The 15,147-nt window shown below is 42.8% G+C and overlaps 1 protein-coding gene across 7 annotated transcripts in view; it reads right to left on the minus strand.

Annotated features, from left to right (window-relative positions):
- The window catches only part of LOC119500003 (target of Nesh-SH3), a 35,296-nt gene that overhangs the window by 4,507 nt on the left and 15,642 nt on the right, over positions 1 to 15,147 (minus strand). For 3 of the 7 annotated variants that reach the window (XM_037789356.1, XM_037789357.1, XM_037789358.1), the window contains 10 exons: positions 10,133 to 10,321; positions 9,276 to 9,341; positions 6,199 to 6,270; positions 4,900 to 5,025; positions 4,423 to 4,512; positions 4,049 to 4,258; positions 3,191 to 3,296; positions 2,186 to 2,265; positions 1,558 to 1,587; positions 1,258 to 1,416 (listed from right to left, as the gene is read on the minus strand). In XM_037789356.1, the coding sequence (XP_037645284.1) occupies positions 1,258 to 1,416; positions 1,558 to 1,587; positions 2,186 to 2,265; positions 3,191 to 3,296; positions 4,049 to 4,258; positions 4,423 to 4,512; positions 4,900 to 5,025; positions 6,199 to 6,270; positions 9,276 to 9,341; positions 10,133 to 10,321 (1,128 nt within the window). Of the gene's footprint in view, positions 1 to 1,257; positions 1,417 to 1,557; positions 1,588 to 2,185; positions 2,266 to 3,190; positions 3,297 to 4,048; positions 4,259 to 4,422; positions 4,513 to 4,899; positions 5,026 to 6,198; positions 6,271 to 9,275; positions 9,342 to 10,132; positions 10,322 to 10,725; positions 10,804 to 11,332; positions 13,220 to 15,147 lie in introns of all 7 variants that reach the window. The other 4 variants (XM_037789354.1, XM_037789355.1, XR_005209499.1 and 1 more) reach the window with 3 other exon arrangements.

Below are 15,147 nucleotides of genomic sequence, written 5' to 3' on the forward strand. Positions count from 1 at the left end.
ATATGCTGGCTCCCTGAATTGGCCCTCAGTCATCAAAACTTTGAGCACCCCTAGTATACAGAATTGGGGGGGGTTGTGCACACAGCTGTTAAATGACTTATTTTCTGAGATATCGGTTGTATTTTTTATATCATTTTCAAGGTTTCATTTAACATTTATTGCCTGTTTTATTGGACCCATTTCAAGGTGCATCACTTATGTTTGGCCTTTTTTTATTTTTTGATCCACAGTATTAAATACATTGTTTTTAATTTAGTAGCTAGGCGAGCACCTGAGCTAATGTCCTCTTGGAATATGCGTTAATACTGTTTAGGCAGTTAATTTTTCATATAACATCTGGGGATTCAAGATCTCCAAATTTAACACTGACATAACTGCAAATGCATTAATGGAGAGGCGGTTAACCCTGAACCACCCAACCTTTTTTGGGGTTCTACGCAAACCATTTTCTCTCCGGTTTGAGGCCTATTTTCACCCCTAACAATAATGAAAAATATGCATTGTTATCCAACTAAAACAAGGAAGTTCCCACAGAGCTGACATTCTGGCGATGTGATGTTTGATCAGTAATTTGCTGGTGTCCCCTGGGGGCCCTAAGCATCTGGTTAGTTTTTGGAGCTCCTCGACCACAGCCCCAGATCAGAGGCAAATCAGCATCGGCTCGGCGCTCGCAAATTGGCGCTCGAGCACTATGTGTGAACTGTGCAAAGACACAAGGCTAGACGCTCGCCGGTGCCTCGCAGACACATTCCAGATTTCTAGCAGACTAAATATCTGGACCTGTCGTGGAGCTACAGCCATTTAGAGCGCGAGACACGGGTTGAAGGGAAACCTGGAGGAGGGGTCGCCTGCAGCTGTGTGTGCTATGTGTTGCATTTGCAACACGGACCAAAGTTGTTGTTGCACCTTGGGTGTTAGATGTTGGCATGAATAAACATAACACAGTAACTGATCTACACAGGGGAAGCAGTGAAGACGTGTTGAAACAGGCTATTATGTGAACATGTGTCAGCGACAACATCAATAAGTTCAACTACACTTGTGTCACTTTTTGCATGTGTTATTGTGACAAAGTTTGGAGATCAGACATACTCATCAGGGATTCCTCCTGGTGAAAGATCTTGTCGTGTGTCATGTAGTTTGAAAACCACAACGACTTAAAGACTCCCAATTACAAGATAGCAAGTTGTACAGCTATCTGACAACTTTGAAAGTCGAGTAGTGTGAACATGGCTTTATATTTCAGTCTGTAATTACCAGTGAGAGAGTCGCTCAGGTAGATCTTGTATCTCAGGGAGTTGCAGAGCTGGATGCCCACAAACTTTCGGTACCAAGTTCTCTTCACATACATCTTTCCATTGCATTCAGAGTACTCATCGGATTTAAATGGGAACTGAGTCCAGATGGCATCTTTGCCTGTGAAGAAATCATTTGAAGCAAAGGCTTTAATATACAGTTTGTTATCTGTATGAGGTTAAACCAGTGACGGTTAAACATATTATAAAGCTTAATTTTGCTGGAGAAACACTGATCAGAAGAGCAAAAGATGATATTCACCTGAAACATGTTCGCTCACTCGTGGATCCGCTGCAAACGTGAGAGAAAGTTGCGATGAATAACGTCATCAAAGCAACTAAGAATTAACACACAGTCATAAGACATCTTGAATCATTGTGCTAGACAAACCCAGACTTGTATCAGAGCCCACTTGGCATAGTATTTACAATATCCAGCCCCAAAAAGGCTGGGCTTTGATTGCACAAGGGCAGGAGGCCAATTAAGCAAAGCTTTCCTCTCTCAGTGTTGTCACTGCAAGTTTAAAAACTCAACTCAGGCCTGCACTTCAGCTGCTTTATGGTTGGTGCAAATTTAGTTTTGTCCAGAGCTCTCCGGTCCAGGTGGATGATATGCCTCTGTTAGAAATGAGCCTCGAAGGACAACTGGTGAGCTGACAAGACCCTTGAGTCTTAATCAGTCAGACCCCAGTGCCATGTTGAAATCATTAGACTAACAACTGCTTAATAGCCCACCTTCTGAGATTCAAAGCAATGTGAATCACTGCCTGATAATTAGCAATATATACAGTGGCATTAACATGCAACTAACTCAGAGCAAAACACATCAGGGATTATCAGGAATTTCCTCTAGTATGACTTTGGAGGATTATATGGTTTGTAAAACTTGCCTGATTCTGTGCTAAAAGACACAGGATCACTGGAGGCTCCTGATCCCAGCTCATTCTTTGGTGTTACTGTGAATTCATAACTGAAATAAAATAGACAAAAAAAAAGAAAGAAATAAAAGGCATAATCCAAACTTTGAGGAGTTTTCAATCTAAATTCCTCCCAACCTCCAGAACTGGGACGCATATTATTTTCATGCCTTTGACAGCTAAGAATGGGTCACACACACACACATATACACACGCACACTCACACACAGAGCTGATGCTTTTTCCATGTGTTGCATTCAGATGTCCTGGCAACAGTTGGGCCAGCAAACCCAGCCCAGCGGAGGGTTCTGGTGAGTTTTGAGACTGCACATGCTGAGATCTAATTTAAAAACTCAGTAAACCTCTCCACCCAGATTTCCTCAGCTTTTGTGTCACTTTGGCCACTTGCAAAACTAAACACAATTCACGGCATCTTTAAAAGTAGCCCACTAATAACCTTTCAGTGCTATCTAATACTCCTCTTGATGAGATCTATAATGAACCTTACTGATTTAATCAGCCAGCAGTTCAAGCATATAGCTCTGACAAACTGATGAATGCAAAGCTGATGTTTGAAACCTGTGTTGTTTGCATCCATGTTTACTTTAGTCTGCTTCACTGCCTTTGCTGACATGTTACTGCTGCCTGTTGATCAGTGAAATAATGCAATACCATTGGCAGGAATATGTATCACGTCACCCGCATGCACATGCACGTCTGTACTCCTGCATGGGATAAACAAAACAGAGGAACAACTCATAGACGAGCTGTTTCATAGCGCTACTAAAAGGTCAAACACTCCACAGGGAACCTTTAAGCAAAAGGTTTATGTGCAACCTTATGGTGATGTAAACCCGGTGGTTGTTCCCAAACTATACAAGAGTACCAACTAGAGGATTAAAAGAAAGAAATGTTAAGGTAGCGTATTCCAGTTTTTTATATTACTTGATCTATCTGACTAATGTCTGAGACACATACCTGCTATTTGGGCTGAGATTCTCCACGGCTGTGTGTGTCTGGTTGGTTATCAGTACGGAAACCTCGTCTCCATTTGGCCCTTTGGTGGTGGATACCACTTCATACTCTGGCGAAAGAAGCAGGAATATCAGTGTGCTTTTAATAACACACACCATAATGTGATTTTGAACATGGTGAGATATTTTACATGAGGCAAGATGTGAGAGCTTGAGGCAGGATATGAGGTTTGGGGTTGAGGTGTGACATTGAAAGGCCTCTGAAGCATCCAAACATGATCATGTTACCACTTTCTAATAATGGTTAAAAAACAGGTTGTTAGCTTAAATCATTATAGATTTACTTTATAGATCAGTAAATTGCAAGTAAACAAGTCGTTAATAATTTGGATTCAATGTTGGCACATTTCCAGAAAATAAATAGTTAAATGGCACATTGGATGGGTCTTCTTGATTAATTAAAAAGGATAGATAAAAAAAAGACAAAGTAAATTGTTCTGGAGGGGCGTAAACAACAACCAAAAGGGAACCAAAACACTGTTGGTATAAGTATACTATTAATAATCTTTAAAGCATTAATAAATGATCATTAATCATAAGTGACAACCTAGTTACAACCCTTAGTTGCATTTAGTTCATTTCAACCCTTTATCGAGTATGGCTGAATGAATGGAGACACAGCATAACTGAGTGGAGATGGAGTTCTTGTCCATAGAAGTGATCATTTTCCAAAACAACACTAGTCTTCCTTGCAGGTATAAAGGGGTCTGAGCACCCCAACGCAATTCAGGCCCGGAGGCTCACCGACTCGAGGCGTTTGGGAAGCCGACAGAGCCTTTCATTTGTATCATTATATTCGTACCTCTGGTTTCATTGTCAGATTTCTGCCAGTCAAGAATGACGAAAGACGGGCAGCCCTCCACAGTAACCACAGTGACGTTGGAGGGAGGGAGGCGGGGTGGAGCAGTCACGTTCATATCACTGCCCTCCTCGTCAGGGAAGTAACTGAGGGAGGTGGTGATGGAGCACGGCTCTTCTGGCACCTTATCCGTCTTGTAGACCACGTGGGGAGCTGCAGACGGGTGCAATAAAAACGGCGGTTATCCATTTATGCATGCTTCCTTTTTTCACTCTTTAGGCTATTCATGCAGCAGTACCAAGTGAAAGAGCTGATTTCAATGATGACGTTTTTAAAATCTGCAGTGGAGATGTAAAATGACCATGATGAAGTCTTACCTACAAAGCGCTTCTTGCCCATGATGTCTACGTCTGACGCAGGCAAGGGCCTGAATATGGAGGAGTTTTGATTTATGTCAAAACGGCTGGCTGAAAAAGGAAACAGGAGAGACGAGTTGGGGTTAGTTTGATGTGCCAGCAGTCCCTGGCAGCTCTCTCTGTCTTCATTTTTAAAGCTCTGGCCCAGGTCAATGACCGGCCAGCCCAACACCTGCTCTGGCCTGCGCCTGGGCTCTTTGTCTGCCTCTTAATATTCAAAATGTTCATCTTTCTTTACTCTACTATTACACACACCTGCAAGCTGCATCGCCAATATCTCCTGATTATTATCACATGCATATATTGACTCAAAATCACAAAGCTTTTTCAATTAATCGAATGTCTCACATTCAAGGAAAACCTAACATTTTGCGTGCAGTTATGTTAATGAGTCATAATTATACTCCTAAGATAAATTAAAAGTTGTGTCACTCGTACTGTTTGCTACTGGGGCAGAGGTAGTTGTCAGACGCTGTTTGCGCTCTTGCTTCGGCTTGGCTGTGACCAGAGGGAATGGCTTCAAGATGGACTCCTTGTCTCCTTGTTTCAGGTCCATGGGTTTATCTGAGGACAGAGAGCAGCAGGAAGAGGAGGAGGAGGAGAAGAGATCAGTTCTTCACCCTCATCATCTGACTCATAGTCATACACAGTTGCGATCCATCTGCTCTGGCCATCCTCACTGAGCAACTCAGTGGCCTTTTCCTGGCTGCTGAAAGATCAGAGATTGCTCTTTGAGTAATAGCTCTCGTGCTCTTTAAAGCGGAATAAGGTCTCCCAGAGTACATCTGCTGAGACCAAGGATGCCCAGATGCTCAGAACCATGCACACACACACACACACACACACACACACACACACACACACACACACACGCACACACGCACACACACACACACACACACACACACACACACACACAGGATTTGTGCACAACAGCACACTTGTGTGAGGACAGAGAAAAAAAGTCCAAAAAGCTTTAGCAACAAGACCGCTGAGATGAGCTGTAATGTTAAAATGAATGCCGTTTTGTTCATTAGTAAACGCTGTACATTTCATTGGAAGCTATTTTGACAGCTGTAAGCACTTTTATTTGCAGAGGATAGTTTAAGACAGTGGTTCTCAAACTACAACGAAGGGCGTAGGCCATAGAGGCATTGCAGCCGGGACTTACTAGACCTTGTGGGAAAATGTGTAGTGGAACTTAAGTTAAATAAATCAGATTCATGTGGGACAAAGAAACAAACAAGAGTGCTTTCACGCTATGCAAGGCTATAAAGATTGAGTTTAGCAAGGTTCGTTCAGTCAACAAAACAACATAAATCATTCAAGATGGAGATTTTTTTAGAAAGGAAGAAAAGGAAAATAAGTGCTGCTCATTGAGCAATAATGTCAAAACAAGTCAAGAAAATACAAAAAAAAGCTTATTTTGTTTCAGGTTAACTGTCAATGTAGAAAGCAAGCCATATGTCCATTGTGCCTTCAGACTCTGGCAGTTTGGGTAAAGTTTAAAGGAATAGTTCGGCATTTTTTTTTTTTTAAAGTAAGCTAGTAATGCTGTTATGTTTATATGAAATATTTTCTGCATCTAAAGGACGGGATGAAGGAACTGTTTGAGAACCACTGGCTTAAGAAGTAGCTTAAGTCAAGCCTTCCTCTCGGCTTGCTGTTAAGTGTTTATTTACAGTATACAGCACAAGATGCAGCAGTGGTCAATGCAGCCATCACTGTTGCCCTCACCATGGTCACTGGGTTTCCCCACCAGGTTGGGTCTCTTGTTGACAGGAATAGGGGGACGCAGGACTGCAGGGACTTGTGGGAAACAAGAGTTCATTTCAGATTAAGAATCACATTGAAACAGAACAGGTGGTCGGCACTGAAGAAGAGATACAAAACTGAAAACAAGTGTTGTTGGTTATTTTAATAGTGCAATAATGGAAAGAATGTCAAGTTTATAGATTCAAAAAGAGGGAGACATTTAGTGGGTCAGAAGACCGCAGTAATTCTGCGTGCTGAACAACGAAAGTACAAATATACAAGCAACAATAAAGCACATAAAAGCCAGGCAGATTGCATGTGAAATGCTGAAAAATCACTTTGTGAAGTGCTGCCACCATCGTCTTTGACTAATGAAAACCATGTCAGTGTTTAAAAACCTTGAAACTATAAGCCGGTGCTTTAACCACTCACCCAAAAGTCCCCAGAAGAATAACTGGGGAATTTGAAAATCCTTAGTGAATCCTAAACAGCTTGGCTTGTAAGCTAGCAGGTCTGACAACTTCTTTTGTATGACTTTAACTCCCATTTGTGAAAGATTAGTTTGGATCTGATGCTGTTTGACCACCAAATTTTCCACCAAATTCCTGCACCATTGAGAAAACAATAAAATAAAGATCAAGCCAAGCTATGACATGAGATGAAGATCAGATCAGTTTCACTATAAACTGCACACAAGGACTGAATTGGCTTTTTCAGAACTGGATAAGTAATCACAAGGAAGAGCAAGGCACACTTTAGCTACAAACTGTCAAACTCAGATATCTTAACATTAGAGTTCTGAAATGATTTAATGTTGTTAAACAAGCATTATCTCCCTTAATCATTGTGATATTTTTGGGTGCTAATTAGGTTAGGTGTAAATGTACCCTTAGGAGGTGGAAGTTATGCTCTGGGAGGTTTGACACATGCAATTTCAAATTACACGTTTCATTTCCGAGTTGCTTAGAGATAATCAATTTTAACGGTTGGGATTCATTTCCAGAGCACCCACTGTCTTCACCATTTGTCATTTTCTTATCTCAGACATTCATAAATGGTCACTGTGGAGACAAGATTCTGCAATTGTCTAATTTGTTGAGGCCAAAACATTTCTCTTGGATTCGTTTCCTCCCTCGGAGCTGACCTCCCTCCCCAAGAGTCGGCATAAATCAGTGATCTCTGGCATCTACGCCCAAGAGAGAAGAGTTGAGGCTATCAAGACAAACTGAAACAACATCTGCCGACAAGTCTCACTGATTAACACTGAGAATACATTCAAGGGGGGCCTCTGACTCACACATATAACTGACAGCTAATGGCAAACATATGCTCAAACAGAAAGTCGCACAATATGGTGATGCAGTAATTTAAATGCTAGTCCCAAGATATACAGTTACAAAAGACGTGACGTGAAGGATTGACAGCTCAAAAGAGTGATGTCATGGTTAACTGGGCAGGGAAAGGGGAACAGGGCCAATGTGATGTCATGTGAGAAGATGTGCGCCATGTAAGGCAAAAAAAATAATGTTATATAATAAAGGCAAAAATCCTAAAATGCGCCTAGTAACCAGAAGGTTCCTGGTTCCAGAGAGAGTATCCTCGGGCAAGACACTGAACTCCTAGCCGTTCATGATGAGCAGGTTGGCACGTTGCAACCCCTGCATTCAGTGTATGAATGTGTGTGTGAATGGGTGAATATTGGCATGTATTGTAAAGCGCTTGGAGTGGTCGGTAGACTAGAAAGCGCACCATTTACAATGCATAAAATACGATCTGGTCGGCGGTCTACAGTTTCTACAGCGGGTGTGTTTGGTTTGCTGTCACACAATAAACCCGTCAAACAGCCGACCGAGTCTCTGATGTGCCAAAGGCGTCGGACTCAGTTCTGTGATGTAAAACAGCAGCAGTGGTGTGAACGCTGGCTTCTGTCAGATAACTTCATCTTTAGGGCGAGAACGTGAAAAGAGATGCAATCAAAACACGAAGATTTACTTTCAGTCCAGAAAAATATTCCCACTGAAACGCATACCAGTGTCTCACAATACTGGGCTTTGTTGCTTTTGCAACACAAACTCAGATTTCATGGATGGAATTCATGGATGGACACTGTCCATTACACACCTGCAGTCCACTATAAGCAGATCTTTGAAACAAATTCAAGTTGAAATGCCAGTGTGAAACTGAGCTCTATAAAACTGTCAAGGACACACTCTAATTCATCCCAAAAGCAAACCCTGTACCAGCTGTTGTGTACAATACGAAGTTGCAGAGTGCTGTGTAGTATGCAGGTAATTTTGTTGCATGTCATTTACTTGATGGGGGCAGGAAGGTAAACTATATTACGTCTTTTTAGAAAAGTAGAAACAGTCATTAGGAGTGCTTTAATGTGCTTGGATGTGTGTGCAGGGTGGCAGGCAAAATTACTTCTTTTCAGTAGAGTTGCTTCCAGAGAGCCATGCGACTCCTTGAAGACCTCTGAAACTGTCAAAGTTTCCAGAAATAACACACACCAGCTGTGACATGGGACTGAAGCACAAACCTCTCTTCACAACTCCAAACAAGGAGTGAGCAGAGCGGCACCATTAATACATGTGGTCCAGACTTGGTTTGCTTTACTACTTGAGATGGATTCAATTACTCTAATTAACAGAACCTGCCTGGCAGAATGGAAACAATGTGATTGACCCAAAAAAAAGGACAAACCACATTCACCTTTCTCAACAAGCAGGCTAAAGCTATTCTCAAAACCAATTCAAACTAGTTCCTGACTACAGGTCCATATGTGCGGTAGACTAAACAATGTTGAGAGGACAGGTATATGCCAAAATCAGAATTATATATGGCTTCAGTCTCAGTCACGTATAAGCTACTGGGACTATTGGACAACACAGATCACGACCAGACACAAAACGTCACACTGACAGACAAGTTGAAGATCACAAAGCATGAGAGAATTGTGACAAAAGCACAGATCGGTGTGACTGTGACGGGACATAACAGTGCTTCTTAGATTAGTGAGTGAGGAACACTGAAAGGTGATTATCTTGGTTTTTCTTTACCAGGTTTCTCTCTGGACCACACCACAGGTTTAGGAAGAGCATTGCCCTTATGATCCGCCCCACCGGCTGTTGGAGGGAGAAAAAGGTCTGTTATAAAATGTTTTGTGTCACTGTGACAAACAAATACCAAATAAGAAGAAAGTCAGAAAGAAAAAAAGCTTTTTTGTCTTTCTTTCTTATCATCTATTTTCTTACTGTCTAACATCAGCAAAATTAAAGCTGGAGACTTGTTTGTGTCTTCAGCCTGGTTTTACAGATGTTCTGAATATACAAACGTAATTGCCATGACTTTAAAACATAAATTCTATCCTTTGACAGTTCTCACTCCATTCTTCTTCTATAACTCTTTGGAGAGTGTGTTTGCGAGAGGAAGAGATACAGAGAGAGAAAGTAAAGAGATACTGGCTATGCTTGCTGTACTGTCTGCACAGTGCTTGGCTTGGCATGGTTGGTGTAAAATGTGGTGCGTCCTGGCCAGTGCTGTGGCCAGACTTCCCACCCGGCCAGCAAGAGGGACCGTAAATCATGTTAACGATCATGACCCCAGAGACGCCACTGTTGCTCGTGGTAAAACTGTGAAATACACACCGAGCACATGTGGCAGAGCGTGGAGAACATATGGACCGTGAGAGGAGGGAAAGCAGAAGATCGAGCGGGAGATAGGCACAAGTATCCAAATGTTGTGTGCATTCAAACACAGACCATGTGCTAAATCAAGAGCCATGAGTTTTGTTTGTCTTCCTCTGTAGATGCACAATTGCAGATGACAGCATGAGAGAGTGCTGACAGGAGAGGATAACCTGAGGTAGCGACGTGGGAAGAGGGAATAAGAAGAAGGGAAGTGAGTACTCCATTACCCCCAGGTGTGTTGGAGCTGTGAGAGGAAGTGAATGTCTTGGATGGAGAAATTGGTCTGCCACTATTACGAGTGGACTGAGGAGGAACCCGGGTGCGGGGCAGCGTGGTGTTTCTTCCTGTTGCAGGAACTGATGAGCTAATGGGAGAACGAGGAACTTCAGGAATGGATGGCCTGAGGATGCCAGTACCTAGATGAGCAGAAAAGCAATTGGGGAGGTTAGCAATGATCCACTTCCGACAGCTTAAGCGCTTTACCTAGATGGAATAAATGATAGAGCACATCAGTGAATAACAACATAGAAGAGTGGACAATGAATGAAATGACAGAGAGGAACAAATGAGAACGAAAGCCAGCCAGACTGCTCTGGTTGTGAGTGGGTCAGGGGTGAGGTGAGTGTGCGAGGCTGAAAATGGAGGCACACATGGAGGCAGGGATAATGATGGGGTGGGGTGTGTGGGGTGGTAGGATGGAGATGAAGATGGGGAAGCAGTGACATCATCCAATGATTTGAAGTACAACTAAAAGCACTGGGTTCCACGTGACTTGACGAAAGCAGAGATGGTGATGGGACAAACTTGTCATGATGTTTACCCTGATTGTAACTACCAGCCTTCTCTGTAGCCAGGGCAGGTCTTGGTAGAGGCTTGCCCTCTTCTGGTGGACTAGGAGCTGTATGAAAGAAAACTCACTATTTATCTAAGATAATATGAATGTATGTTTGACTTTTAAAGGGGGCATAATGGAGATAATGTACAAGGAGAATATTGTTGGTTTTAAACCAATGCAGCTAGGGTATTTGTTGTGATCATGATATCCATGAAGAGTAAACTCTTTCATGTAGTCAGACAATGCTGAACTCTGACTGGAGGACAAATTTAGATGGCACATATACAGTATATGGGCTCTCACTTTGACTTACCAATTGAACATTTAATCATGGTTTGAAGGAGTTTCTATATACAACATCTATTGCAAAGATCGTTTTTTTTGCAACTCATCGAGATTACCTAAAAATCTGCGGAAATTATTAACCAGATTCTGACAATAACAATGTCTATCTTGTTTTTGACAACAGTTACTTAAAAACAACAAATACAACCAAAATTTGAATCACTATGCCCCTTTTAAAATGTAATTTTAGATAAGGTCTTAATACTTGATTGTGTGGATTGCTGATGGCAAAAAGAAGGGTCTTTACCCGTAGAGACTGCCTGCCTTGGGGTGACCTTGGTGGGTTCAGAGTAGGTCCTGGTCTGAGACTGAAGCCCAGGTTGAGGTTGTGGCTTGGGTAGAGGTTCAAGCGGGGACTGGATCTGGGTATTTGGTGAAGGCTGTGGTTGGGGAATCGGTTGAGAATGAGATATAGGTTGGGCCTGGGTCTTTATTGGAGGTTGTGTTTGGGGCCATGGCTGGATCTTTGGGTGAGGTTCTTGTTGGTCCTTTGTTTGGGGCTTTTTTTGAGATTTGGGCTGTTTTTTTGGTTGAGGTTGTTGTTGAGTCTCTGGCTGCTTTTTTGTTGTAGGCAGTGTTTTGGGCTTGGGTTGGCTCTTTGGTTGAGGCTGCATTTTTGGTTTGGGTTTGCACTTTCGTTTTGGCTGCATTTTTGGCTTGGGTTGGCTCTTTGGTTGAGGCTGCATTTTAACCATGGGTTGGCTCTTTGGTTGAGGCTGTGTTTCGGGATTGGGTTGGAAAAAATCAATCTTTGGTTTAGGTGTCAGTTTGGCCTTAGCCTGCTGCTTGGTAGTTAGTTGAGGCTCTGGGTCAGTTTTTAGTAGAGGTTGTGGCTGAGGCTGTGGGTTGGTCTTTGGTTGAGGTTGTGTTTGTGGCTTAGTTGTAGATTGAAATTGTGGCGGACGCTGTGGGTTGGTCTTTGGTTGAGGTTGTGTTTGGGTTTGTGGCTGAGTTGTAGATCGAAATTGTGGTTGAAGTTGGGGCTGGATGTGAGTCTTTTGTAGTGCTTGTTGGGTCTGAGGTATGTGATGGAGTGTTGGTTGAGGTGTTTGAGGATGTGGCACAGGTGTGGGTTGGGGAGGTGATTGAACTTGAGGCTGGGTCTGGGTCTTTGGATGCGGTTGTGTTTGAGGTTGGGCCTGGCGTTTGGGCTGGAGTGTTGGTTTAGGCTGTGGTTCAGCCAGGAGCTGGGTTGTGGTTCGAGGCTGTGATTGGGGATGTGGCTTTGGCTGAGATTGTGACTGAGGTTGGGTCGGGAGTTTGGGCTGAGGTGTTAATTGGGGTTGTGATTGAGTTTGGGTCTGGATTTTGGATGATGGTTGGGGTTGCGGTTGGGTCTGGGGTATGAGCTTGGACGTTGGTTGGGGTTGGGGTTTTGGTTGGGTCTGGAGTGTAGGTTGAGGTTGTTGTTCAGCTTGGAGCTGGGTTGTGGTTTGAGGCTGTGACTTTGGCCGTGAGTATGACTGAGGCTGGGTCTGGAGTTTGGGGTGAGGTGTTGATTGGGGTTGTGATTGAGTTTGGGTCTTGATTTTGGACTGGGATGGTGGTTTGGATTGTGGTTGGGTCTGGGGTATGGGCTGGGATGTTGGTTGGGGTTGTGGTTGTGGTCGGGTCTGGAGTATGGGCTGGGATGTTGGATGGGGTTGTGGTTGAGGTTGGGTCTGAAGTATGGGCTGGGATGTTGGTTGAGGTTGTTTTGGGGTCTGGAGTATGGGCTGGTATGTGGGTTGAGGTTGTTTTGGGGTCTGGAGTATGGGCTGGTATGTGGGTTGAGGTTGTTTTGGGGTCTGGATGGGCAGGGATGTTGGTTGGGGTTGTGGTTGAGTTTGTAAACGGGGTTTTGGTTGCGGTTGTGATTGAGGCCGAGCCTTCACCCTCGGCTTTAGTTGGGGTTTTTGGGTTTGGGGATTTGGTCGTGGTTGGAGCTGAGGATTTGGTTGAGGTTGTGCATTAGGTTGGGACTGAGGATTTTGTTGTGGTTGACTCGGAGGATGCTCTCCATGTTTCTCTATGTTTTTTGGGGGGACTGGCACAGATGCCATGGTGGTTGTAATGTGTAGTGGAGGACGGGTCTTGGGAGCTAACGGGATCTCCTTGAAAGGAGGCAACACAGATCTGGAGAGGTCTCCTCCTCCTGGGTTGTGTGAGAGAGAAAATACGGCCATGAAGCTACAATACTTTGCTGTAAAATATAATTTCAAGTATAATATTCTGCAGTAAAGGTTCTTTTACAAAATAACATAAAAAATATTTTATGGTCTAGAAAATCATGAAAATAAGACATAAAGGTAGTTGGGGAACAGCTGAAATTTAGATCGGCAGAAGTGCCAACAGCTACTGGCCTGAGAACTCTGAGCTAATCTGGTATTAAAGCACACATTACACAATAACTTCTACCTGGCTCATGTCTGATAGAGGGGGTCCAATTTCAAAGGCAGACAGACCATATGGAGGTATTTGCAATGTAACAGCCGTGTTACTGCAGACAGATTCAGCTATCAGGGCCAGGACGCCTGTGAGTGACAACTATCCAAATCCATTGGCTGTGCCTCTAAGATGCTAGGACACATGATGGTTTAATAGATGCTGACTGATTGCTTGCTGCGGGATTTTGATGGACCATTCTAAATTGATTGTTCAATCTGATCAGATGTCAGAGGAAGTCAGAAAATAAGAGAGAGAAAGAGAGAGAGAAAAAAAACAGCAGGAAAGCAAAGAAACCAATAGATATCATGACATTCCGGGCCTTTAACACCTCTACTCAACTGTATGGCCATGTAATGTTTAAAATATCTTTGTTTTGGGGGTGTTGTTGGCCAATTCAGTGGAATTAACCAACCAACCAACCAACCAAGAACAGGAAACATTGTTCCAAATGATTATTTCCTGAAAGTAATGAAAACTGGTGGTGTCTCAATACAGGGACTGGATCCTCCATCCCATGAATGCTACATTAAATAAGTGACAGGTGCAAAATCGATTGTGGGATAATGAGGGTTGCAAATACTGCAACAGTTGCATCCTTCAAATTTGAAGGGGCCTTTGAAATTGAACAGGTCTATTTGGTTGTATTCAGATGTATCCGTGCCCTGAATTGGGACATAGCATTTGTATTACTAAACTCTAGCTTAATTTAATAAGATTTACGGTTACTTGCAAATATAATAGAAGATACATGTTGGAGAAGGGGACACAGAAAGTCAGGGTAATACAAGAACAGTAGAAGATGAAAATTCTGCTAGATTTCCTGCTGGAGAGAGAGGAATGTCTGGTGCATGCAGTTCTGTCATGCAGACTTCACATCACCTGCGCTGCATTAAAAGCAAAAGCCTCAGGTTTGTAATCAACAAAAATGGTGATAAATAATCCTGTAAATACCGAAATATAAAAAACTAGTGAAACTGCCCAACATATTAACTTCTATAATGTCATGGACTGATGCAAGATTGAGTTGGTAATGATGACCTACAACCCGGTCGCTAGAAATTCGGCATTGTACTTTTCTGCAAACCACGGGACACGTTGAATGCTGACGTTTCTGGACCAAAAATCTGTTTCACATTATATATCATACGTTTCATATCAGCCTCGTATCACAAAGTGGTTAACGTTGTGAAACGATTGGTTAGGTTTAGGCAACAAAACTACTTGGTTAAGGTTAGATAAAAGATCATAGTTTGTGTTAAAATAATGGCTTAACAACATAAAGTAACAACCATAACAACGTAACTGAGGTAAATAAATAACCACCCTTAGCCGACTTTCTTACGTAACAAGTGTAAAGTCAACGTTTACTTTTGGTTTCACAGGGAACACAGTCTCCTGGATGAAAGTCCTGTGTTTTATTTCACCCATACACCAACCCCTTCTGCTCGCCCATAGTGGACTTTCTCACTTGTTGTACTCGTTATCATACCATGCAACTTTGAATAACAGTCGCTCTGTATACTACATCACTTGATCTGCACGTTGCTCATTGTACTACGTCACTTGCTCTGACAAAATGAAAAACATTGTAATTCAACGTATCTATGGTTTTCAGAAAAATACAATGTCAGCATT

Source organism: Sebastes umbrosus, chromosome 13, assembly GCF_015220745.1.
Source record: "Sebastes umbrosus isolate fSebUmb1 chromosome 13, fSebUmb1.pri, whole genome shotgun sequence".
Classification (NCBI taxonomy): Eukaryota; Metazoa; Chordata; class Actinopteri; order Perciformes; family Sebastidae; genus Sebastes; species Sebastes umbrosus.